This window comes from Trachemys scripta, chromosome 12 (genome assembly GCF_013100865.1).
Source record: "Trachemys scripta elegans isolate TJP31775 chromosome 12, CAS_Tse_1.0, whole genome shotgun sequence".
NCBI classification, from domain to species: Eukaryota; Metazoa; Chordata; order Testudines; family Emydidae; genus Trachemys; species Trachemys scripta.
The window spans coordinates 2,981,480-3,006,167 of NC_048309.1; the positions used below are offsets into that span (position 1 = coordinate 2,981,480).

General features: G+C 54.0%; 1 protein-coding gene across 1 annotated transcript; it reads right to left on the bottom strand.

The window, feature by feature from the left end:
* Nucleotides 1–24,630, bottom strand: RSPO4 (R-spondin 4). Its single transcript, XM_034787904.1, has 5 exons — nucleotides 24,552–24,630; nucleotides 7,416–7,604; nucleotides 6,823–6,966; nucleotides 6,177–6,362; nucleotides 1–80 (listed from the first exon to the last, which is right to left on the bottom strand). Exons 1-5 carry the CDS (start codon nucleotides 24,628–24,630, stop codon nucleotides 1–3), a joined length of 678 nt encoding a protein of 225 aa, XP_034643795.1.
* Between the last annotated feature and the right edge of the window lie 58 nt (nucleotides 24,631–24,688).

The following is a 24,688-nucleotide window of genomic DNA, read 5'->3' on the forward strand; positions in this document are numbered from 1 at the left end:
TTAGGTGCATGCCAGCGAATCTGCCTTCTGCTTCTTTTGTTTCTTTTCCCTTTTTGTTTTCTTGATGGTCTCGGGCTTCTCTGAAACACAGAAAGGTTCGCTCGTTGGCTTGGGAACCGGGAACGCTTGGGAGCCCCACCCCTCCATCCAGCCCAGCAGGACTCCTGGGTTCGCCTCCCCAAGTCTGACACTGACTTGCTTTGTGCCCTTGGGGTCGTTATTTAATCGCTCTGTTTAGACCTCAGTTTCCCCATCTGTGAAGTGGGGATAATACTATTGACCTCCCAGGGGTGTTATACTGAGCTAACAAAGGATGGCCTGAGCTGGAACTCAGGAGACCTAGGTTCAAAGCCCTGCTCTGTCCCAGACTCCCCGGGTGACCGTAGGCAGATCACTTAATCTCTCTGTGCCTCGGTTCCCATCTGTACAATGGGAGGATAGATCCCATCCCCCACCTGGTGAACCCTTGAGTTCCCATTCAGTTCAATGGGGACAGGATGTGCCCCTCGGCTGCAGTTCTGACCACACTACCCTCCTCCCTTACTTTATAGCCAGGGTATGCACAGGCTGCAGCCAGGTCCAGCACATTGGCAGGCAAAGTTCCTACCCAGGCTCTTTGGGCCAAAAGCGCCAGGGAAGTCAGAGGGGTTCCCCAGCAGAGCAGACTGGCCAGGAGGTAGAAAGGAGCCAAAGGTGGCCCCAGAACCCCCAGCTCATGCCAGGGCTGTTTCTTGGGGGTCCGGGGTAGGGGGAAGAAAAAGCAAAAAGACAAAAGGGGGAGGGCAGCGGAGGCATAAAAGCAGAGACGGGCCCACCTCTGGGATTTGGGCACTGCCTCTGGGATTCGGGCACCCCAGCATTTCTGTGTTGGGAATGGGGGGCCTCCCTTCGGACCCATCTCTGCCATAGAGACGAACATGAGAGCAGCACAATTGAGACCCCCACCCTCTTTCTAGCAGGGGGCTGGGCACTCAGGAGCAGACTTAGGCTGTGTGGTTAACGGAGAGAGACCCCCCCCCCCCGACCCAAAGCCCACTGGATTCGGTGGCTAGACGCCCAGCTGCTTCAGCGGGCTTTGGGTCAGGATCAAACGTTCCTCTCAGCTCTGCCCAGCAAGCCTCTGTGCCAATGTGCTGTTGTCCCTGCTCCGGCGGATTTCCCCCGTGCTGGGAGAGAAGGGGATCAAACCAGGCTCCGTCCTGGGCCTGGAGAGGAGGGTGTGTCCCTCCCAGACAGCCTGTGGAGGGGGCTCTGTGCAACAGCCCCCAGCATAGTAGGGAAAAGAGCCCTTTCCCCACCCCTGCCGTGCAGACCCAGGGTCAATGGGGGCTGGAAAGAGGAACATGGGAAAGCTGGAGGGAGGGATATTAAAGAAGAGAAACATAAAACGCCAGGAGGACCCTGGCGCCCTGTCAGATTCCTCACATCCCTGGAACTTTCGCTGACGGTGAAAGCATCTGACGCACCCCGGGGCGATTGGGAACACATGAGAAGAGTTTGCTTGGTGCTCCTCCTCGCCGCAGCTGCTCCCAGTTCCACTCCGCTGCGAGGAGCCCGGCTGCCGGGGCTTCCCATGTAGCAGAAGATTCGTTCTGCATTTTTCTTCTCATTTGTGGTACCAGCCACGCGGCCAAGCCCCAAGCGAGTTGGCTCCCGGATTGTCCGCCCCAGCAGTAGCTCCTGTCTCTGCTGGCGTGCGCCACGAAGGGGAAGTTCACACCGGGGGGGAATCGTCAAAGCCCCCTAAGCAATACGAGTTTCTACACACACAAATGCATGTTCACCCAGAACAATCCCACCCATTCCTGGAGAGGACAGTCTACCTAGGGCCTGAACCAGAACAGGGAAGATTCCCATTGATTTCAATGGGCTTTGGATCAAGCCCCTGTGTATTTCCTGTCATTGTAAAGCCTTTTTCAAACTCCACAAGCCTATATATAAAAACTATCCCTGGGGGCCCGTTCATTGATCACACAGAAGCAGTGACCTCTACAGGCCCATTGAGAGAAATTTGGGGCCCCAACACATCATGTTGGCTGGGGTCCAACCTCTCCCATTTCACCCCAGGTACCAAGGTTTTGGGGGGACCCTAGTACCCTTGTCCCCCCTTTCCTCCCCTCTTGTCAGCCCTGCCCATCTGGGATTTAACAGCCATGTCGCGGGACAGTTTAGGACAGGAAGTGAAGAACACTGCGTTCAGTCGCAGGGGGAAGGGGTTCAGAAGGTGAAGTGGAAATGCCTCTTGGGAATTTGGTCACGACATCAGGGTTGACACCCCTGATCTTGCAAAGGGATCACAGAATTTTTATAGGCACCAGTGGTCAGGCGCCAGGTTTTAGGCTTCATCTGAAGGGTGCCCAGCGTCTCCAAGCCCCACTGTGCACCACTAATTCAGAGAGAACAGCGTCACCTCTGAAATGACATAGCCCTTGGTCACAGCACTAGCCTCGGCCTCTGCGTGGCTTGCACAGGCCGGGGAGGGGAAGCTCCCGCAGCACCTCGACTGTGCCATCAAAGCCACACTGCTTGGTGTGCGGGATCTAAAGAGATGGCCACAGAAGGCACGGGCGGTGACACACACACAAACCTCCTGGCTGGTCTCTTCAGACATGTACCTTTCTTCCTCTGTCTGGCTCACCTACGCCTCTGGGCAGAAAACTAGCTAGGGGCCTATGCATTGTTGAAATACTCCCCAGAGCTGAAATTTGGTGGGCTCAAGGCCCAGTGTCCAGGGTGAGTTCACTCTCTGAACCAAGGTGTGAGCTTGTGACTGTGTCTGGAGCTTTGACAAGATGGACCCATTGCTTGGGCGTTTGTTCCCGTGGGGTTTCTGATCCAGGGACTGCGCAGGATTGTTCCCAACTCTCTGCCTTTCCTCTCCCTACATCTGCTTTCCTTGCTGGGTGTCTGTTTTCTTTTCCCCTTCTCCGTCTTACCCCGGCAGTGTTCCGGCAGCGTTGATCACGGCCCATCCTCTCCGTTTTGTTTCATGTCAGTTCCCAGGGTGGAATCCAGCCGATGATGTCACCTTGAGCTGTCAAGGCCCAGGAGGACAACAAGCTAAAGCCTTTCCTAGCTTCCCCCAAACAGCGTTTGTAAATCAGATTCACTGACGGCCTTGGAAAGATCTGATGCTCCAGCGACTGCCCCGTAGGGAGGCAGAATCCCCATTCCAACGTCTCCGTTTGAAAGGAGCCCTCGCCTTTAAAACTCCCCCAGCTCTGCTCTGGTAGCTTCAAAGGGCTGCTCCAGCTCCATGCTTTGTGATCCACGGGGGGATACACTGAGCCATCAAAGGAAACTTTGACTCATCGGTGGCTCGGATGGGAAGGCTGCTCCTCCCGCGAAGTGGAGAGAAGTCACCCGAGGTATTTGATGCCGCCGCAACATCTCGTTCCTTTCATTAGCCCTTGCCTCTTGCCCCGGAGTCGGGGAGGGCCTTAGTTATTCTGTCCTCTTTTGGATCCATGTTAACCCCTGAGGCCAGACGCCTTTCTACAACAGAGACTGAGGGAGGCCTTGGGAACATGCCTGACGTGGTGGCTCTGAAGCAACAGCTACGATGACCCATCAATGATCCTCTTCAGCATCACAGCCCCCGGGATCTTGTGTGCCAACACTCTACGGATGGTGGCAAGGAGGCCCAGGGCCGAGTCAAGATTGTTGACAGAGGCTCCCTCCAAGCCGACACATGGATTGTCCTGCCTGGATCTGTTATTCGGCACAGTAGGAGACGGAGGGGTTTGTTGTTATGGAGCAGCACATTGTTTTGAAAGGTCAATGACTAATAAACATGCAATTGCGCACGCGGCAGGGAGGAGCAGCCAAAGCAAAACACACAACACAACACAAGACACACACACACACACACACACACCAGCTTGGCTCAGTGCCAGTGGAACGTCCCGCTTCAGGAGCAGTGCGCACAGGAGCAGGGGCACCCAGTTGTCACCAGTTTTCAGAGCTTGGGTGAGGAGGAGAAAGCAACATTTCCCCTAAATTCATGCCACCTGGCTCCCATTATGCTCCCCAATGCTCTGAGTTATCCGGAATGATGAGCCAGTGGAAGATCGCTGCTCATAGGCATCGTTATTAGCGGAAAATATTTGTGACTTATTATCCTAATACAAGCTGAAAGGGCCAAGAAGGAGGAGGAGGAGGAATTTCTCTATGCTCAGTCTCCAGATCTCTATTTACTTCAGCCCTTCACTCCTCCTTTCCCCACTCTATCAGTCCTGTCTCCCTTTCTTTTCCCCCTTTCCTCGCATTCGTTCCCCACGTCTTTTACGAGCTATCGATCAATCGATTGATCGTTCGTTTGCTGTCTCTCCCCTTTGGCTTTTGTAACTTGAAGCAATGTGCTCTTCACTCAGCGAGCCCCGGCTCCGAGCCGTAAATCACTCAAACGCTGGGGCCAGGAACTGGGATCTCGTTCCAAGGGCGACAGACCAGTACTCCTTACAAGCCAGTTCTTAAGAACACTCACAGCCCGGCCAATCACATCCAAGAGTGAGCTCAGCTACCTTCTGGTTTCTATTGGGCCCAAAGATCCACAACCAGGATTTTAGATTTGATTCCTAAGCAGAGAATCCCTTGCACTTGTCTGGGAAACTCGAAAGTGGTGACGGCTGGATACAGGTCGATGGTGGCAAGAGAAGGGTCTATGTTTCAGCAGCAGGCTGTCCTTGAAGCTGGAGACTCCCCAGTTTGGATAACGGGACTGGATAAGTTGGGAATTAGGGGGCAGGATGGATTTCATGGCCTGTCAAGGGACCATTAGAGTGGTAAAACCCAATTTAGCCAAAACCTCCTGGGGTCAATTCTCCTGGCAGGGGTCATTTTGCAAGCCACGGATCAGAAATCACCTTTCGAATACTCCATGTTAATTTAGCAAATATGCATGTGTATAATACTCTGCAGCTCTCTAGAGCCTTTTATCCAAGGACCTCAAAACAGTGATGTCTCACTCCACCTCTCCGAGCCAGGAATTTGGCAGATGGAGAAACTGAGGCCGACAGCAGAGTCACGTGAGGCAGTAGTGGCGTCTGGCCTAGAACCCAGGGGCTCATTTGTCAGGCTCCAGCCTTTAGTCATGCAGGCACAGTCTGACCCGTATGGATTAGTGCCTTAAGCCACATGCCCACAAGTGAGCCAGTTGGCGCGCTCAGCGCTGTGTAACGCCGTTGTCTTTATTCTGATGTTTAACAAAACACCCTGAACGCAACCCCTGAGCTTTGCAAATGACTAAACAGAGCAAGTGGCTGCTCCCTTCCTCTGGTTTGGCCTCCTCCCGTATCGGGGGAGAGGAAGGCCTTGTGGCTCTGGCATAGGCCTGAGGACAAAGGGTACGGCTACAGCTATTTTTAGCGCAGCTAGCATGCGCCCGCAGCTGTTGGCCTAGGCCGGCAGCTCGCTGCAGCGGGCTGTGCCGGCGTCCCCAGCGGGACCTGCACTCGATTCCTGGTTCTACCCCAGCGAAGTCTGATCGGTTATAGACACTTCCTGGCTCTCTCTGCTTGACCTTCGAGCCACAGCCAGGTGTTCACAGCACAGCGGTGGGCTAGACTGGCAGAGCAACCCCCCAGGAAATGGGAGTGTAAGGGGCTGGATTGCAGGGCCAGCTCCAGGCAGGGCTGGCTCCAGGCACCAGCCCACCAAGATTGTGCTTGGGGCGGCACCTGGAGGGGGGCGGCGCGGCGCGGTGCTCCAGCTCCGGCCGCTGGGGAGAGTGGAGCCACGGCCGGGCTCGCCGCCCTCCCCCCGGCGCTCCGGCCAGTCGGGGAGAGCAGCCTGTGGTGCCCTCCCCTGCCGCGCTGGGGGGGTGGGGGGGAGCGGTGGGAGGCTTTTTTGCCTTGGGCGGCAAAAAAGCCAGAGCTGGCCCTGGCTCCAGGATTGCTTCACACATGTGGATGCTTGTGTGAGCGCAATTTTCTTCATAGCCAGATGGATTATGGACATGGGCCTGGGCTGATTTCCAAGATGCGATCAAGGCTTCCCGGTCACGATAGGTATGCTGCTATGGGGAAATCATATTAACTCAGCACCCTTCTCTTTGGTTGTTTAGGGACATAAACAAGGTTTGAATTTCCCCCCAGTGGCTCTAAATATAAGGACTACATCCAGTCGCCTTGGCCGGCCTGCTTGGGCATCATCTCCTTCCACACCCCATTCCTCACCTCCAGGGCAATGCTTCCTCATTCTGCACTTCCTGGATTCCAGCAGGGCCGGGCAGGTCAGCACCTCCTCTTTGGTACTCCTGACGACTTCGCGCGTCCTGGTCTTCGATCCCCACTTGCAGCCACATGTTCTCCCCTCGTTGCTGCAGGGGCTCCATTCGCTCCAGGGTCCCATCTCACACATCTCTGGCAGGGGCAGGAAAGAGCAGTGATGCAACAGTGGCCTTTCTGCCTCCTGCAGACACACTTTGCTCGGCCAAGTTTTCGCATGCTCAGAATTTCAGATTTATGTGCACAAAACCCCAGGCAGCCAGATGCGTGCGAGCACAGCTTGAGGGCGGGGCCAGAGCTTGGCTAAGAAACGCTGTGGACGGACTTGTAGAGACTGCAGCCTGCGGCTGTGGGAAAACATGCCCTTCCCCTTTAATCCAGAGCCAAAGCTCACTGAAGCCCATAGGAGCCTTGCCTTTGATTTCAGTGGGTTTTGCATCAGGCCTGGAACCTGAGTTGCTCTGGACTGAAATCCTGTATCTGGTGCTGGGGGATCCCAGGCCCATGCGGGATTGTTCAGGAATCAGCTGAGATGGGAAAGGGCAGAGGGAGGAGCGTCCCAAGGGAGAAGGGGCAGAGATTACCCGAGACTTACCCTGGCACTCCCTGGTGCTGGGCTGGGCCGTGGTGTTCGGCGGGCACGTGCTGAAACACTTCCCTTTGTGCAAATAAAACTTCTCTTTGCATTTCATGCAGAAATCTTTGCTGAAGCAGCTCTCGCAGTTCGGCGACCTGCACTCTGCAGGGAGGCACAGGGCAGCAGTCAGTGAAGCCGCCCCTCGGCTGGCAAGAGGAGTGTTAGGGCAACAGGGACGACAGAGCAGGGCACCTCTAGTCACCCGGGGATCTCAAAGCCCATTGAAAAATCCCACCCCCATTTTAGTGACACAGAAAGGTGAGGTGGCTTACCCCAGTCACACAGCAGAGCAGTGATGGAGCAAGGAATAGATCCCAGGCGTCCTAGCGCGCAGCCTGCTGTTCTAACCACTAGACCGCCCTGCTCCCCATGCAATGTAAAGCTGACTGGAGGGGCAGCGTTCTTAGGCGGGAAAGAAGAGGAGAAATCCGGACTTCTCCCTTTCCGAAAGGCCCGCGCCTTGTTTGTCATAAGGTGGGACATGGCGGGGGAGCTGAGCGCCCCCCTCTGGACGGCAGGGGAGCGCTGCAGCTGGTAGGAGAGCTACGTACTTGTGCATCTGTTGACCTCTTGGCCTCGCAGCCCGAAGTAGCCAGGTGGGCAGGCGTGGACGCACGCCCCATACTGGCGGATCCCATCTCTCCAGATCAGCAGGAAGAGACGCTGCTGGCAGGCAATGCACCCGTTATCCTCCGAGCACATGACGCAGCCCGTGCAGTTCTCAAACAAGCCAGCGCTCGCTGCAAGAGAAAAAAGGCAGAGAAGAGAGGCTGTTGCCATCAGCTGGTGCATTGAGCGAGCCGGGAGCAGGGGGAGGGGGAATAGGAAGGAACAAACTGCCCCAGGCTTTCTTGTCCTACATAATCCCCAGCTCCCAAGGCTGGGCTGACCATCGCTCCAGCTAGTGCAGGGATGGCTGAGAATGCCGGGGAGAAGCCAGGGAAGGAGGGAGTGGAGCTAACTAATAGGCTGGTGGAGGGCTGCTTAGGTGCTGGTTTGAATGAAGAGTCTGGGCTAACCCTGCAGCCTGCTCCCTCGCTTCAGCCAAAAGGCACCAAACTCAGCATCCAGCCCCACTGTCCCCCTTAGCTGGAAACCGAGGGGCTCTCAACTGCGCTCATCCCCATAGCATCTGCTAGCGAGGTGCGGAATTAGGGGCTGTGCCTTTAAGGGCTGAACTTCCCAGACAGAGTCCAGGTGGGGGGCTGTGGAGCTCTGCGGGGGGTTGTTCTAGGCACAGCCCGTTGGAACTGGACACAGAATAAAGCAGAGAGCTCTTGCAAGCACCTTAAGTACTGAGTGATCCCCAAGTGTCACGCTGGGGCTGGGGACTCCTCCTGAAGCTAGCCAGGAGCATGCAGTGTCGGAGGGGAGTGGGAGGGTCCCATGTGACTGCTGCCAGTGGGAGCTGAACATCGGGACGCTTCAAGGGCCGGAGAGAGGCCCCCAGCCTGAGAGAAACTCAGCTGGACAGTCCACGTGTTCATGGGCTCCTTCCCGTGTCCACGTGTTCACCTTGATACGGCAGAACACCCGGCCCCGAGCTTGTGCTCTCGCACCTACGTTTCTGCAGCGCTGTCTGGATCAGATCCAGGGCCCACTGTAGCCAAGGAAGGCGCCTGTGGGTGTTGGATGGCAGTGTAGAAATGACCAGGCCGGGTCAGTGCAGAGGCCCACCTAGAGCAGTTGCCTGGCACTAGCCATGGTCCGTCCAGCTGCATCACAGGAAGGTACAAGAATCCCTGCAGCAGGCAGTGAGGGGATCAAACCTTTCCTCAGCCACTCCAAGCAGGCCACGCCCAGGTGCTAGGGTTGCCAGGTGTCCGGAACGCCCGGCCGAAAAGGGACCCTGGCGGCTCCGGTCGGCACCACCGACCGGGCTGTTAAAAGTCCAGTCGGCGGCGCAGTGGGGCCCGGGGCTAAGGGAGGCTCCCTGCCTGCACTCGCTCCATGCAGCTCCTGGAAGCGGCCGCCAGGTCCTTGCGGCCCATAGGTACATGGGCGGCGAGGGAGGCTCTGTGCTTTGCCTGTACCCTGAGTGCCGGCTCAGCAGCTCCCATTGGCTGGGAACCGTGACCAATGGGAGCTGCAGGGGCGGTGCCTGCGGGCGTGAGGGCAGTGCGCGGAGTCTCACTGGCTGCCCATGCGCCTAGGGGCCCCAGGGACCTGGCGGCCACTTCCTGGGAGCCGCGGTAAGTGCCGCTGGGACCCCGCACCCCGAACCCCAACCCCCTGCCCCAATCCTGAGTCCCCTCCCTCACCCAACCTCCATCCTGGAGCCTGCACCCCTGCCCCAGCCCTGAGCCCGCTCCTGACCTAGGGGGGAAAAGTGGGCATGCGGTGCGCTCAGGGGAGGAGGTGGAGGTGAGCTGGGGCGGGGAGCCGCCGGTGGGTGCTGAGCACCCACCAATTTTTCCCCGTGGCTGCTCCAGCCCCAGAGCACCCACAGAGTCGGCACCTATGCCAGGCGGTAACTCTCAGCTTTGCCTCTCCAGTCACACTTCTCTTGTCTACACAGCACTGGCCTCCTCCCCTCTGCTCTGTCCCTTTAAAATTCTCACTCCTAAGCCCCACTTCCCAGCACCGGGCCTGGGCGATGGCGTACAACGTGCCTGCGTGTGCCACTCTGCTGGGGCCTGGAGACTGAACGCTGCAGACAGAACACCAGGAAAAGGATGTGTCAGTCCCACAGCCCCCACCAGTGATACTCCATCCGTAGGCAGAGCCAGCCGCCCGCTGCTCGGGGAACCACGTCCACCGCAGGACAGGTGCCAGCCTCCATCTCCGTCCAGGGCTTGGCCTCTGTCGAGGCTGTCTGCTGTCCTGGTGGGTGGGCGGGCGGGAATTAGGACACCCTTTGGTTTCACACAGGCTGAGAAATGGGGACTGACTTTTGGACCTCACCGATCGGTATTTGAACGAGTGTCCTAGAAGAGATGGGCTCCGTTCTCCTTAGCTCCTGGCGTCTGTCTGCCTGTAATGATGTCTCTGAATCACTCACCAACCATCACTCAGCCCTCCCTTTGTGTGTCCAACATTCCTGTTTGTTTTTCATTGGCCAGTTCTACAATAACATCGGCTTTTCCAGAACACCAATCACCCAAGGATCTCAAAGCACTACGCAGACATTAACTAACCTCGCGAGCTGAGACAGAGATCAGTCTCGTCCTTCACTTACATGCACATGGGGGCTGAAGGGTCACACACAAATATACACGCCCACAAAACCACTGGTGTCAACCCTGGGACATTTCAGACATCCCTGGACTGTTGTTAGAACCCTTTGGAACTGTGGCTCCGTGTGACCAGTCACCAGCTGCTCTGTAAAATCAAAGGCCTGAGACACACAAGTTACTTAACTATGAACTTTACTGACCACCTCTGTACCGCAGGAGTAAAGCTCCATAAATTCTGGTGCAGCAAACATGCCAGGCAGGGCTCTACGGGGAAGATTTCCAGGACATTCCATGGAGAGACGGGTGATAAATACAAAATGAAATTTACAGCACAGGCCAAACCTTGCAGTCCTTGCCTAGCCCATAGGCAGCCAAATTCCCATGGAGTTCGGTGAGTTCTGGGGTTGATAGGAGTGCTGCTTAAGTAAAATACAGACTCAGGCCCAAATTCTGCAACCCGTTTAAGCCCATGCTTAACTTCGAGGCTTCAGAGGGACTTAAGCACAGGCTGAAGTGCTTAGCTGAATTGTGGGCTTCGCAAAGATTGCAAGATTTGTCCCTCTGTGAATGAATAACCTTATCTAATTAGTGCCCATAATGCAGTACATGTGGGAGGCATCTTTAACCAATTAAATAACAGTTGCACATATCCTAAAGCATGTTAAATCAAGGATCAGTTAGTGGTTAAAAATATTCCCTGACCTGAAACAATTAGCCAAGGCCTGTTAAATGTCAAAGGAAAGGGTAGAGCCAGGCATCGTCTTATTGCCCAATCCTACAACCAGGGTCGTCCCTAGGGAGGTGCAGGGCCCGGGACCTGTATGGGGCCCCCCGCTTATCATTTTTTATACAGGTGAAATCTGGTGTAGGGAGGGGACACCAGTGCTGGGGGGCGAGGGACGATGGAGAGTCACAGGATGGCACCTGTGTTAGGGGCGAGGGGGCCCCCTGTGCTGGGGGCTCCCAGAAAAGGGAGGGGCTGGGGCAGAAGGGCAATGGATGGGGTCAGCCTGGCGCTGGCATGTTCCGGTGGCGCTAGGACGCTGGCAGTAGCGGGCGAGCAAGAAAAAGAAATACAACGCACGCTTCCTGCCGGTGAGTGCAGACCTGGCGCCAGGCCCCCTGTTAACTCCCCGGGCGGGCCTGGCCCTACCAGGCACTCCTAACCCCACCCCCAGGCTGGCCTGGCCCCCCCCAGGCATCCCTAACCTCACCCCCAGGCTGGCCTGGCCCCCCCTAGGCATCCCTAACCCCACCCCCAGGCCGGCCTGGCCCAGCCCCCCAGGCACCCCTAGCCCCATCCCCAGGCCAGCATGGCCCGCCAGGCACCCCTAACCCCACCCCCAGGCCGGCCTGGCCCCCCAGGCATCCCTAACCCCACCCCCAGGCTGGCCTGGCCCCCCAGGCACCCCTAACCCCCCAATGCGCGCGGCCCGGAGCAGTCACCCCGATTCGCCATATCCAAGGGACAGCTCTGATTTCAATAACATCTGCTTTTCCGTAACACCATTCATCCAAGGATCTCAAAGCGCCACAGAGATATTAACTAACCCTTGGAGCGAGGTGGTATTATCTCCAGCATGGATGTAAGTAAGCTGAGGTACAGAGATGTTAAACAATATAACCAATCTCATGCCACAAAGCAGAGGCAGGAAAAGAACCCAGGAGTCCTGAATCCTTTTCCTCTGCTCTAACCGTTACATCCCCTTCTCCCATTGGAGAAACACTGGCAGCAGCTGGTGTCACACTTGTTAAAAGGGAAGGGAATGGAAGGGGAGGGGCCTTAGAGTTACTGGAGGTGATGTTTGCCCTCTATGAATCCATCCCCGTTAGCCCAGGTGCTGGCACCGGCCAGGCGAGGGCGTTGACACGAACATGAGAGAGGCCAAAGCCGGTTTGAAGAGAAAAACGGGCTAGTAAAAATACACTGCACTACTACTGGAACCTTAAAGATATGAACACCAGAGTTACGGACTGACTGGTCAACCGGACACCACGTGAAACGGGAAGTAACCAATCCGGCAGTAGGGGAGACAAAAAAGAAAACACCCCCCCCATCCCCGCCAAAACCAAGTACAGTACTGTGCCTGTATTGCATCTGAAAGGTAGGCACATCTGGGCTGCTTGTCCCCACCCCACGTGCTGGGCCGCCCCAGAGATGGGGACGCTGAGATTCGCAGGCGAAGCTGGGAGACCCCACGGCCAGCCAAGACAGATGGCGCAGGAGCAGCAGTGGGGTCTGTGCAGCTTTCCTGGAAGACATGGCTGCTGTTTTTGCCTCCCTCTCCTGGCTGGGGTAGGGGGGTGCTGTTTTCACACCCCCGCCCCCACTGGGAGGACTCCCCTCCCACCCCTGCCGGCCATAAAGCTGCCTACAAGGAAGTCGCCTTGCTGCCCCTGGAACCTGGCCCAGGCCCGGAGTGTGAACTGCTGGAGCCAGAGTTAGGAACATTTCAGAGTTACAGACAATTTCCCTTCCCAAGGTGTCTGTAACTCTGAGGTTCTCCTGTATGTGTGTACACACACACACACACATGCACACGCACACATGCGTGTACACACACACACACACGCACACGCACACATGCGTGTACACACACACACACGCACACGCACACATGCGTACACACACACACACATGCAGAGTGCGGCTGATTTGTACCTGGACCCCAAAACTTTATTTCCTGCTCCCAGCAGAACGTGGGCTCCCACTCACCCCAGAGCAGAGTCCAAGCGGCTTGGTTTTGTCTTCGCACCGTGCCTCAGCCCCTCAGCCCGACCTGCCTCGATTCAGGAACTCAGGCTGCCTGCCTCAGGCACCTTGGCAGGGCAGCCCCTGCCTCTGACTTCGCAGCCCCCCTTTGGCTCATGGATCCGACTGGGACCTCAGAAGGGACCCTGCGTCCATTTGCCACATGTGGATCCCCGGCTTGCACCCACAACTTGCTATCTGGCCACCCAGCTGCCTGAGTTACATGTGCAAAATGGGCATGTGTCCATATTTGTGGGTGTAACGAAATGTGGGCACAAGTGGGTGTGAAAACGTGCAGCCTGGCTAAAATCCCTGTGGCCCTGAAGCTCTTTAGGACACAAATGATCCCAAGGCCCGTGAGTATCTTCTATAGGACCCAGACTGGGATGGGGATAAAGCTGAGTTTATTCTGCTCATGCTCCACCCACAACCCCAGAGTCACTGGATGGCTCTGCTGAAACCACCAGCAATGGGATCGTTAAACCATATTCAAAGGGAGGCCCCCGTCCAGGTACAAAAATGCACTCCTACTTCGTCATCTAAAGGCACCGCAGATGCACACACAAACAGTTGCGTCTAGTCACACTGAGAAGGGTTTGGGGACATTTGTTCAAAGGGCTAGACATTTAATATTTGTAATGAGATCTTATGTTCTGCAATAACTGCACCAGAAGCGCTGGTGTGCCCCCAAGCGCTGATTCAATCGGTGATGGATCTTATTGCGTTAAGCCAGGTTTTTCACATAGCCAAAGCTTAATAAAAACAAAATGGGCAAAATAAAAATCCCAGGGGCTGAGAGAGTCTCTATAGTGATACCTCTGGGGCTTGATCCAAAGCCCACTGGGAGACTTCCCTTTCCCTTCAAAGAGGTTTGGATCAGGCCCTTGATTCTCTGGGCACTTTTGTTGCATCTGCCACTTAAACTGCCCTGCAGCTGCATGTGTTTGCATGCAGTAACCGTACATACAGCTGCAACAGAGTGTACGGAACGTGCATGTCGTAAAGAACCATAAAAGGGTCATCAGCAACTTTAACAATGGTATCGGTTCTTAAACAAAATGTAGGTTCCAGCTGTCCTGGTTGCCCTGCCTAAGGCTCTGATGTGTCCCAGCAAAATAGAGTTTAAAGCCAATTAAATCGACGGTGAAAGTCATGTTAAGTGACCCAAGGAACCAGTGAAAAGGAGGCTTTGCTACACGTGCCAGGGAATGTTAGTTGACAAGAATCTCAGAGAAGATGGAGCCACACTTGATACCAAAACCTAACCAGTTAAAATACGAACATCCAGATTCTGATCTCACTGCTCGCCGGCAGGACGCTACTGACTTCCGAGGAGCTACTCCTGATTTACCAATGTAAGCAGGATCAGCATCCCACCCGTAAACTCTTTTCTTCCTATAAAGCATTTGAAAGGCACATGTGTTATCAACACAGATTTTTCATGTTGCCAAGACATTGATTTGCCTGCCAGCTTCCCCAGTCATAAGTGAGACCAAAATGTGACGCTGATTAGAATCATAGAATCATAGAACTGGAAGGGACCTTGAGAGGTCATCTAGTCCAGTCCCCTGTGCTCACGGCAGGACTAAGTATTATCTAGACCATTCCTGACAGGTGCTTGTCCAACCTGCTCTTAAAAATCCCCAATGATGGAGATTCCACAACCTCCCTAGGCAATTTATTCCAGTGCTTAGCCATTCTGACAGTTAGGAAGTTTTTCCTAATGTCCAACCTAAACCGCCCTTGCTGCAATTTAAGCCCTTTGCTTCTTGTCCTATCCTCAGAGATTAAGAAGAACAATTTTTCTCCCTCCTCCTTTTAACAACCTTTTATGTACGTGAAAACTGTTATCATGTCCCCCCTCAGTCTTCTCTTCTCCAGACTATACAAACCCCAATTTTTCAATCTTCCCTCATAGGTCATGTTTTCTAGACCTTTAATCATTTTTGTTGCTCTTCTCTGGACTTTCTCCAATTTGTCCACATGTTTCCTTAAATGTGGCGCCCAGAACTGGACACAATACTCCAGCTGAGGCCTAATCAGCGCGGAGTAGAGCGGAAGAATTACTTCTCATGTCTTGCTTATAACACTCCTGCTAATACATCCCAGAACTATGTTCTCTTTTTTTGCAACTGCATTACACTGTTGACTCATATTTAGCTTGTGATCCACTATGACCCCCAGATCCCGTTCCGCAGTACTCCTTCCTAGGCAGCCATTTCCCATTTTGTGTGTGCGCAACTGATTGTTCCTTCCTAAGTGGAGTACTTTGCATTTGTCCTTATTGAATTTCATCCTGTTTACTTCAGACATTTCTCCAGTTTGTCCAGATCATTTTGAATTTTAATCCTATCCTCCAAAGCACTCTCAACCCCTCCCAGCTTGGTATTGTCCGCAAATTTTATAAGTATACTCTCTATGCCATTATCTAAATCATTGATGAAGATACTGAACAGAATCGGACCTAGGACCACTCCTGCGGGACCCCACTCATTATGCCCTTCCAGCATGACTGTGAACCACTGATAACTACTCTCTGGGAACAATTTTCCAACCCGTTATTCATCCACCTTATAGTAGCTATATCTAGGTTGTATTTCCCTAGTTTGTTTTTGAGAAGGTCATGCGAGGCAGTATCAAAAGCCTTACTAAAATCAAGATATACCAGGTCTACCACTTCCCCCCTAACCACAAGGCTTGTTACCCTGTCAAAGAAAGCTTTCAGGTTGGTTTGACATGATTTGCTCTTGACAAATCCATCCTGACTGTTATTTATCACCTTATTATCTTCTAGGTATTTGCAAATTGATTGCTTATTATGATCTACACGTTGCCTGGGATTTTACGTAAGCAGTACCTAGCGTTGTGCAATGGGCAGAGTATTGTGCTCAGATTGTGGGTGTGTCCTGTCTGTGCAGTAAGGCGGGGGTCCAGAATGCCCCAGCAGCTCTCCTGGGAGAGGATGCTGCTCTACCCGGGCCCAGTCTGTTGTGGTTTTACATTGTGGAGAGCCTGAGCCGCTGTGAGGGGTCGTTTAAGGCAGGGGCTGCGCCCCCCAAGGGCGGGTCTTTGATACGGGTTTCCCAGCGGTCTGTAATGTTGCTTACAGCACATCCCAGTTAAGGGAGAAAGGAATCCTCCTCCAGAACAACTTCATAGGGGCTTTGCACACGCAGAGTGGGGCTGGCAGCTTGAGCCGATCACCATTATTATCTATTACCCGGATTTCGGTCAGGATGCAGGCCTCAGTGTCCAGGCACTATAGGAAGATACAGTGTGATCTGGTCACTACCCCGAAGAACTTACAGTCGAATAGCCGCGCACCCCTGGTGCTTCCATCTCCATCTCCCCCTCCCACCCCTCGCACACCAGTGTGTGACTGTCCTTTCCAACATCCCCTTCCCCCCTGCAGCCAGCTGGCATTCCAGAGCTGGTTCCGTTTCCTGGGCAGTAGCCGGTTCAGAATAACAGCACAGGCATCTGCTCCAAAGCAGTTATACTGCAGCCCCCGTGCTTCCCGTCGTCAGTCCGTCGTCACGCAGGGCCGCGTCCAAACCCCACTGAGATCAGTGACTCCCACGGACTCTGGATCAAGCCCTCAGTGGAGCGTCCCTGGCAGGGGCATCACTACAGAGGGGAATCATGCAGGTTCCCCCGCCCCCAGCAGCTCCAAATGCGAGGAGTGGGGCACTAACCAGGTGGACAGTGTATCAGGAAAGCAAAAGCAGGTGGGGGTGGGAGGGGGGTGATGTCCTTCATTAACCAGGTTCACTACGGCTAGCTACTGTACCACCACAAGGGAGTCCCCAGCCCGTGCCCCAAAGAGCTTACAGTCCAAACAGACGAGCCCGGCGCTACAGCTTCCAGAAGCGCTGCTGGGCTTGGGCAACGAGGGATGCCGGTTGGCTGCCCCCTCCCAGGAGCCATGTCCACTCTCAGACACGTTCCCAGTGGCCAGGGCAGAGGGGCTGCTGTAAGTGGCTCCTTTAGAGAGTCCCTTCTCAGTTTACCCCTTGGTGGAGAGATTTCAGAGGGGTTGCCATGTTAGTCTGTATCAGCAAAAACAAGGAGGAGTCCTTGTGGCACCTTAGAGACTGACACATTTATTTGGGCCTAAGCTTTCATGGGCTAAAACCCACTTCATCCGATGCATGGAGTGGAAAATACAGGAACAGCTATAAATACCTGAAAGGATGGGAGTTGCCTTCCCAAGGGTGAGGTCAGTCTCACGAGACAAATCTCAAGCCAACCCACGATGCTGAATGAATGGCACTGCTGCCAATCATTGCATGGGGCAAGCTGAGGCCTGGAAGAGGAAGAGGTGTGGGTCTCGTCACTACCCCTCTCTGCAGCTCGGCTCCCCATCGGTAACAGGAGGGTCCCAGCTCTTCCATGCCATGCGTTGATTCGTCAATGGTTCTGGGGCACCTTGAAAATGTCAAGGGCTCTGTAGGTGCGCAGTGGCCACAGGCCTTTCATGCCAAAGCCCCAGCACCCACTGAGACGTGAGGACCACCGAACAGAGCCGAAGAATGCTAGCCACTGCTTACTGGCCGCTTGCTGGCGACACTCCCATGAAAGGAGCCCTAAGGTTCTCCTCTCCCTTACACTAGGGTATCACCACTAACTGAAGTAGATTGACTCCTGATTTATGCCAGTGTCACTGAGATGGAATTGGGCCCTGTTGCATTTGGAGGGAGTGGGGGTCTGGGAGAAACTTCTGAAGACAAAAGAGAAACCCCAGGTACAGGTAACAATTTAGCAATTCCTGTTGCTCAGTGAGAGGAGGAGGGAGATGAAACCTCAGCTGCTCCCTTCAGCACAAACACCTCCGTGCGCTGCCTGACAGCGAGGGACGCAGCCCCCGGGAGAACCCGGCAGCTTCCTTGGGGGCGAGGGCCCCGGTGCCACATTCCAGCTGACTGCCCCAAAGCAGCATCTGTCCTGGCTCCCGGGCCTGGTTCTTTTACACAGAGGCATTTGCCGCGGCTGCTGTCTCCCCCAGCCCCATTTTCAGATCCCAGGGACTCAAACTGGCACCACGCTGTGCTGGGAGGAGGCTCATTGTGGCCACGAGGATTCGCTATGGCTTGGCTTTCCCCTCCAGTTAATAATGCACCTTGGACCCATTAAGTTGTTATGGTCGACATTACATATTTGCTAAATGCCTGCAACATTTGTGTTCCTAGCTGCAGCTGGAGGGACTTCACTGAAATGCCGAGGGATTTACGAGTGTCTATTGCGCTTTTAGGTTTTTATGATATTTTTTGCATTCCCTGTCGACAATTTGCTTGGGAGCTGGGAGCGGAGCAGCTGAAAGAAGTTTGTAGTTCCCAGCCTAGCTTGGGATGGCACCAGCTGAAACAGACAACGTCTATGCTACGAACCATGGGCATGTGACAGAGCGCTGAGAACCAGAAGCTGAGCCAGCACTGGTTACTGTAAATCCAATTAGTTCCCCCGAAGAGGGCCTGATTGAGGGGAGGGGTGGCTAATTACTAGGTCAGCCTGAGCGGGGCAGAGCTAAGGGGATAATTAGCCCGTTAATTGCCAGACTTGGAAAGGAGCACCGGAAGGAAGTGGCAGGAGAGCCGAGCCGAGTCATGCCGGGGTACAGGTAGATCTCGGCATGGAGCAATCTCTCCCCTCTCTGATGATTGTATAACACTAGAATTGCTGCCCAGGGCTGTGCGAGGGTGAGGGCTGATAAAGCACAACTCCAGTGCTCTGTGGTGTTACAGACTGGGGGGGATCAAAGCCATTTCTAGAAGAAGGCAGGAGTGCAGGGCCATGCCTGTCCCAGGGGCTCATGCCCGGCGTGTACCCATGCTCACACTAGCTCTCAGCGGGCTAGCACGAGTATAGACAGCCGTGTAGCAGCAGCACAGGGAGCGTCGTGGAGGCAGGGCCCAGCTGCGCCGTATAGAAACCGGCCTGAAACCAGTGGGTTTGTGCTCAGCCCCGCTCAGCCGGGCCCCCGCTGCTGCTCTCTGGGCTATTTATACTCACGCTGGTTCCATGAGAGCGACACGAGGGGGGCCAATCACACCCTTCGCCTGTAGCATAGACCTAGCCATGGAGAAGTCATCAACAAAACGGTTTCCTTTCCCGAGTTCTAGCTGCTCTAAAGCGCATCCCCCCCATGCAGCCCACACAGGCTGTTTGCAAGCCCTCTGCCTTCTGGGCACCAGCCCACTCTGCTTGGTGAGTTTGGCCACGTCCCGTAAAGTCACATGAAGGGCGAGAAAACACGAGTGTTGGTGCTGATCCTGGCCTCGTTTGCACCAGCGTAGCTCTGCTGGTTTCAGTGGAATTCCTCCTGATGTACACCGGACACCTGATTCGTGCAGACTCCAAACTGGTGTGGGGAAAGTTTTGGAGTGCATTGACCAGGCAGAGGGAGCTATGCCTAAGCCGGGGCTGCAGGGCTGGGCGGGCCCACCCCTTGGGTCTCAGCAGGGATGGGCTGAGGAAAGTGCGTTTTGATTTTGCAGCCCCCATCGGGAAGGTGTGGGTTTCACACAGTCGTCCCTTGAACCAAGAGTGGTTGGGAGTCAGGTTCCATTTCACCCAATCCTCCGGAGCTGAGGAGAGGGGCGTGTACATTTTTGGGAGAGGGAAGGGAATGGAGCAGCAAACTCAAGGCCCAGACTGGTAACTTCAACAGCGAGCAGGAGAACAAGTGAGATGCACTGGTTAGCACTGTCCCTTCCAAGCACCGAGGTGGGGAGAGGGAGGTATGCACCAGCCCTGACAACATGAATGGGAACCAGGCATATAACGATGGGAGGAAGCCTTAGAAAAAATTCAAGAAAGAACTAGATAAATTCATGGAGGGTGGGTCCATCAATGGCTATTAGCCAGGCTGGTCAGGGATGGTGTCCCTAGCCTCTGTTTGCCAGAAGCTGGGAATGGGCGACAGGGGATGGATCACTTGATAATTCCCTGTTCTGTTCATTCCCTCTGGGGCACTCGGCATTGGCCACTGTTGGAAGACAGGATACTGGGCTGGATGGACCTTTGGTCTGACCCAATATGACCGCTCTTATGTTCTTAGACATAACCCCCAGCATGTGAGCATGTGAAACAGGATTAGTTTTGTGGAAGAAAGGAGAGCGAGAGTGAGGCCAGCAAAGAAATAACTGATGCCAAAAGGAGAGATTGTAACTAGAAACGTTCTTTCAAGTATTGATTTTATGTTGAACGCCTCTCACCTGCCTTGGATATGGGTGGGTGGGTGTGGCGTCATTAGAGATGGTCCCAATCCAACCCCCCCAGACACAAGCACTCCCAAGCTGTGCATGGAGTTTATAGGTCCCATCATGAGAGCCCCAGGCTCCAATCCCTCAGATCCACATTTTGCAGGGGGGGCGTAGCTCTGTTATTGATGATGCTGATGCTAGGAGAAAAAGGGACGCCAGAATCCCACGGTAGCCCTTGGTTATGCACGTGAGGTCTTTGGTCTGATTGACTCGCAGACTGTGGGTGCATCGGGGATTCTGGCTCCCATCCAGCACACCACTCCTCACATGCTGAAAGCTAAGCAGAAGCAAAGGTGCTTCGCTGGGGCGGAGCCCTAGTTGGTACACGAGCTGGCTGAGAGAGCAAAGGGAAGTTTTGCGTGGCTAACGCACCAATTCGTACAAGCCTAAAAGTCTTTCTTGGCTCTTCTCTCTCGGTCGGGTCTCAGTCAGATCCCAGCAGCTGGGGCTGGCCTATTCCCACAGACACTTCAGGCTCTGTATTAACATCCAGCAGCCAGGTCATGCTGCTACACCTCCTCTGCTCGGCTCTGTGCTACTGGGGAACTGTCCAGCAAAAGAGCCCCTAGGGAGAAGAGCAGAAAGGATCTCAGTGACTCCGTCAAGCAGAGGGAGCCAATGATACAGCCGAGCACGAGCTACACCCAGCTGATGACTCACTCTCTCACCTGTAAAGATCAGAGTGGGAGGGATGGAAAGGAAACTTGACCCAGCTACCATCAGAGGAGTGAAGTTCTGGAACAGCCTTCCGAGGGGAGCAGAGGGGGCAAAAAACCTCACTGGCTTCAAGACTGAGCTTGGTATGTTTATGGAGGGGATGGTGTGATGAGATTGCCGACAGTGGCATGGACCTGAACTGTGACGGGAGATGGGACGCTAGGTGGAGAGGGCTCTAAGTTACGACAGAGAATTCTTTCCCAGGTGTCTGACTGCTGGGTCTTGCTCACATGCTTAGGGTCCAACTGAGGGCCATATTTCAGGTCAGGAAGGAATTTTCCCCAGGTCTGATGGGCAGAGACCCTGGGGGTTTTTACCTTCCTCTGCTGCGTGGGGCCCCGGTCATTTGCAGGTTTAAACTCGTGTAAATGGTGGATTCTCTGTATCTTGAAGTCTTTAAACCATGATTTGAGGCCTTCAGTGCCTCAGCCAGAGGTTAGGGGTCTGTGACAGGAGTGGGTGGGTGAGGTGCTGTGGTCTGTGATGTGCAGGAGGTCAGACTAGATGATCACGATTGTCCCGTCTGGCCTGAAAGTCTAGGAGTCTAGGAGATACAAGATGGGGTGTGCAGGTAAAGTCTGATCTGAAGCCAACTGAGCTCAATGGGAATCTTTTCATTGGCCACAAAGGGCTTTGGATCAGGCCCTTAGTGTTTGAGGTTGAGAGTTCTGGCCTCATGTGAGGGAAGCGGTGCCTAAGGGCTGTCCCATGCTATGCTACTCTGCCAATGGACTTCAGTCCTGACCCTCGATAGCCCTGCTGCTCTGGTCGTGGGCAGCTGTTCCGCAGAATCTATTCATTGCTCAGTTTATGCCCCCCAGAATCATTTGTACCAACCACTGTGAAGCATCCTACGATCTACTAGAACCTGAATAGGGAACATATCTGAGCCTTGTGGTAGCTTGAAGTTGAGCTATAAATAGCCAATGTGCCTTCGAAGGAGGAATTAGGCATCCTGGGTAAAGAACTCCCCTTGTCCCCCAGGATATTTCCTTTTGATGTGTTCCCCAAATTCCCTTTGCTGGACCACTGTACAGCTACTGGCTGGCGCGATCACTCTTTGATGGATCTGTGAAGGTTTAAATCTACAGTGTGGACAATAACCGAGAATTGTTTGAAGGTCAAATCCCTGGGACCATAAGGGGGACCCTGGGCCCATGAGCAATCGCAGGCATCTGAATCATCAGTGATCGTTTTTAAATATTTCTTTCACTCCCTACTGTTTCACTATATCAGGTCTAGCTATTTCTAAGTTGGCTGGAGCCAAGGCACCTGTGTTTGCTAAGCCACGGCTCTGATTTCCCTTGCAGTGGCTTGGCATTGCCGGAACTCCATTCACATGTAGAGAGTAATTCCTGATTGACACCCATGTAAGTGAAATCTGAATCAGACCCAGAGGAGGGTAGGTGACTTGCCCACAGGAGGCAGATAGTCAGTGGCAGAGTCAGAACAGAACCCAGGAGTCCAGACTCCTTTCAGCATTACGAAAACCATCCCTCCCACAATCACGGACAATGAGCCGGATTCTAACCTCAGTTATGCTGGTGTACGTTTGAAGTTTCTCTGTAGAATTTAAGGGGGTTTCTCCAGACTTACACTAGTGTAACTGAGGTCAGAATCTGGCTCCATATTTTGCCCCTCTTGATTAAAGCAAATTCTCTTTACAGGCTCGCTCCTCACAAGCCCCCTGTAACAGACTTCATGCAGAATCCCAGAGGCGTGCTTGCCTGCCTCACTGCTGCTCTCAGAGGAAACGTTTGGCATCTGGTTAGTCTCTGCAGCCAGAGACAATCCCAAAGGTATTGTTTGGCTCTCAGAACGCGCTTCACACAACACCAGCTGAAGGATGAAAGAAAATGGTAATTGGAGAGACTAAGAATGGACCAGACTCCAGGATCCCTATCCCCCCGTTGCAGGATGAGAGCAGCCAGTGGCAATTACTGGACCCTGCAGCAAAAGCCTTGGACTCCCTGTGTTTCTCCCATGAGCAGTGCAGCGAACTTTGCTTGGCTACGCAGCCTTGGGGCCATTTGTCTTAGACATATTGTGTTCGTCCGTTGTGCAATATTTTAAATTCGAGATGAACTGACGCCATTTGTTTATCTACACCGCAGAGTCAGTGGGCCAGTTCCTCAGCTGACGTAAATGAGCACAACCCCATTGATTGCCATGGAACCCCATGGATTTACACCAGCTGAGGATCTGGCCTTTTGTATTGAATCTTCAGAACATGAAGAACATTGGCATATGCCTCCAGCATGGTTGGCACATACCATGTGCGATCACAGGGCTTTGCAATGGATCTGTCTTGCACAACACATAATGAACACCCGCCCGTCAACTCAACACCTTTTACAAAAGCACACAATAAAAACAGAGAACATTGATTTGACTCCCATGAGACAACTCAGTCGCCCTTTTCCCATTAACACTGGTCACTTCTCCAGCAGGCTGTGATTACAAAAGGGAGTTGCTCAGGACACAGGGCAAGGTATAAAAACAGGGGCAATCCTGATGGCTGCAGAATTCAGACGGATCTGTCTGACGCCCTTTTGCTACCTATGTGCAGGTGAGAGGCGCTTCCTGCCCTGCTTCGAGCCAGATCTTCACCCAGTGCTGGGCATTGGCTCTGACCATACGTAAGTGCTAGACATCAGCAGAGGCAGAAAGGAGATGCCAAAGGAGGCCACTCCTCAGCCAGGTGGTGCAGAGAGGGCTGCGGCCAGGAATGGTCTCTCTGGGCAGGTTTGTTCTTTCGTGGGGGGAATCTATCTGCAACAGCAGCTGGGAAGAGCAAAGCCCGAGCCTTCAGACAGCAGTCGGCTCGCGGTCCCCAAAGCTAGGCTCAAAACGTCTGTTTCACCCAATGAATCCCAGCTAGCGGAACGGACTAGGGAAGTTCACCAAAGTAGAACTTACCTCAAAGAGCCAAACTTCCCCTTGGTGCAGTTGACTCAGAGATGACACCCGGGATGAATTTGGACCAAAATGTTTGAATCTGTTTAGTGAGGAGCCGTGGCCCTGACTTTCCCACCCTCCCCACCCAAACAGAAATATCGACACTGGAAAGGCTGGGCAGCCAATCTGCTGTACGCGGGATTTCAGTGCTCTGTAATGGCATAGCCACTCGCCTGGGGCCCCACTCGCCATGGTAGGTATTGCTCCCCTACTCTTGAGACGAGGTATTGCACAAAACATTGAATCGCCATGAAAACCAGCCAGTTCTGCACTATCGCAAAGCCATTGCTTTTCCCTCCGATCCCTCGCACAAGCTCTCCAAGTGACAGTCAGCTAAATTATCCATCCCCCCTTCCCCAGAACAACCCGCTCGATAATCTACAGACCTCTCCCATTGGGCTTTGCCTCTTCCGGGCACTTCTATAAACCCCAGCTGAGCTGGCCCCACAGCAGCGCGCGCAGCAGGGAAGTATTCGCCCCACCGTACGGACGAGAGCGAGCTAACGACGAGGGGGACACCAAGGGATCGAACGGCAACGTTTGTGTCTGCTGTCGCGAATTAGCCCCGGCCTCTCGGTTTGCACTGCTCCGTGCCCCGTCCCCTATAACTTAACCATCTGGCTCAGCTCCAGGTACAATTAAAATGCCCCCCGCATGCCTCCCTCGTCCTATGGCGATAATGTTGGCAGCTGATTATTCTTTTGCCCCACTTGCCAATTGTTCCAGTTGCTCAGTCTCTCTCTGAGCCCAGGCTGCCCTCCCCGAGCACAGCTCTGCCTGTTGCTGTCAAGCTAGAAAGGCGAACTGCAGTGTGCACTGTACCTTGTTTCTTCCTTCTGTTCTGCATGAGCATTTCCATGGAGTTGATGAATAACAGCAACATGAAAAGTATCCACTGCATCTGGGCAGGAGTAATTTAGGGCAGGAAAGGAATCAGATCATCCAAGCGGCTGGCGTGC

What these genes read in the sequence shown, in the direction of transcription:
- RSPO4 (XM_034787904.1), bottom strand. Translation starts at nt 24,630, where the DNA reads ATGCAGTGGATACTTTTCATGTTGCTGTTATTCATCAACTCCATGGAA. An exon ending in AGAGGTCAACAGATGCACAA is followed by an intron (nt 6,967 to 7,415) that starts GTACGTAGCTCT and finishes GCCTCCCTGCAG; the next exon opens with AGTGCAGGTCGCCGAACTGC. An exon ending in GAGGAAGCATTGCCCTGGAG is followed by an intron (nt 81 to 6,176) that starts GTGAGGAATGGG and finishes TCTGTGTTTCAG; the next exon opens with AGAAGCCCGAGACCATCAAG.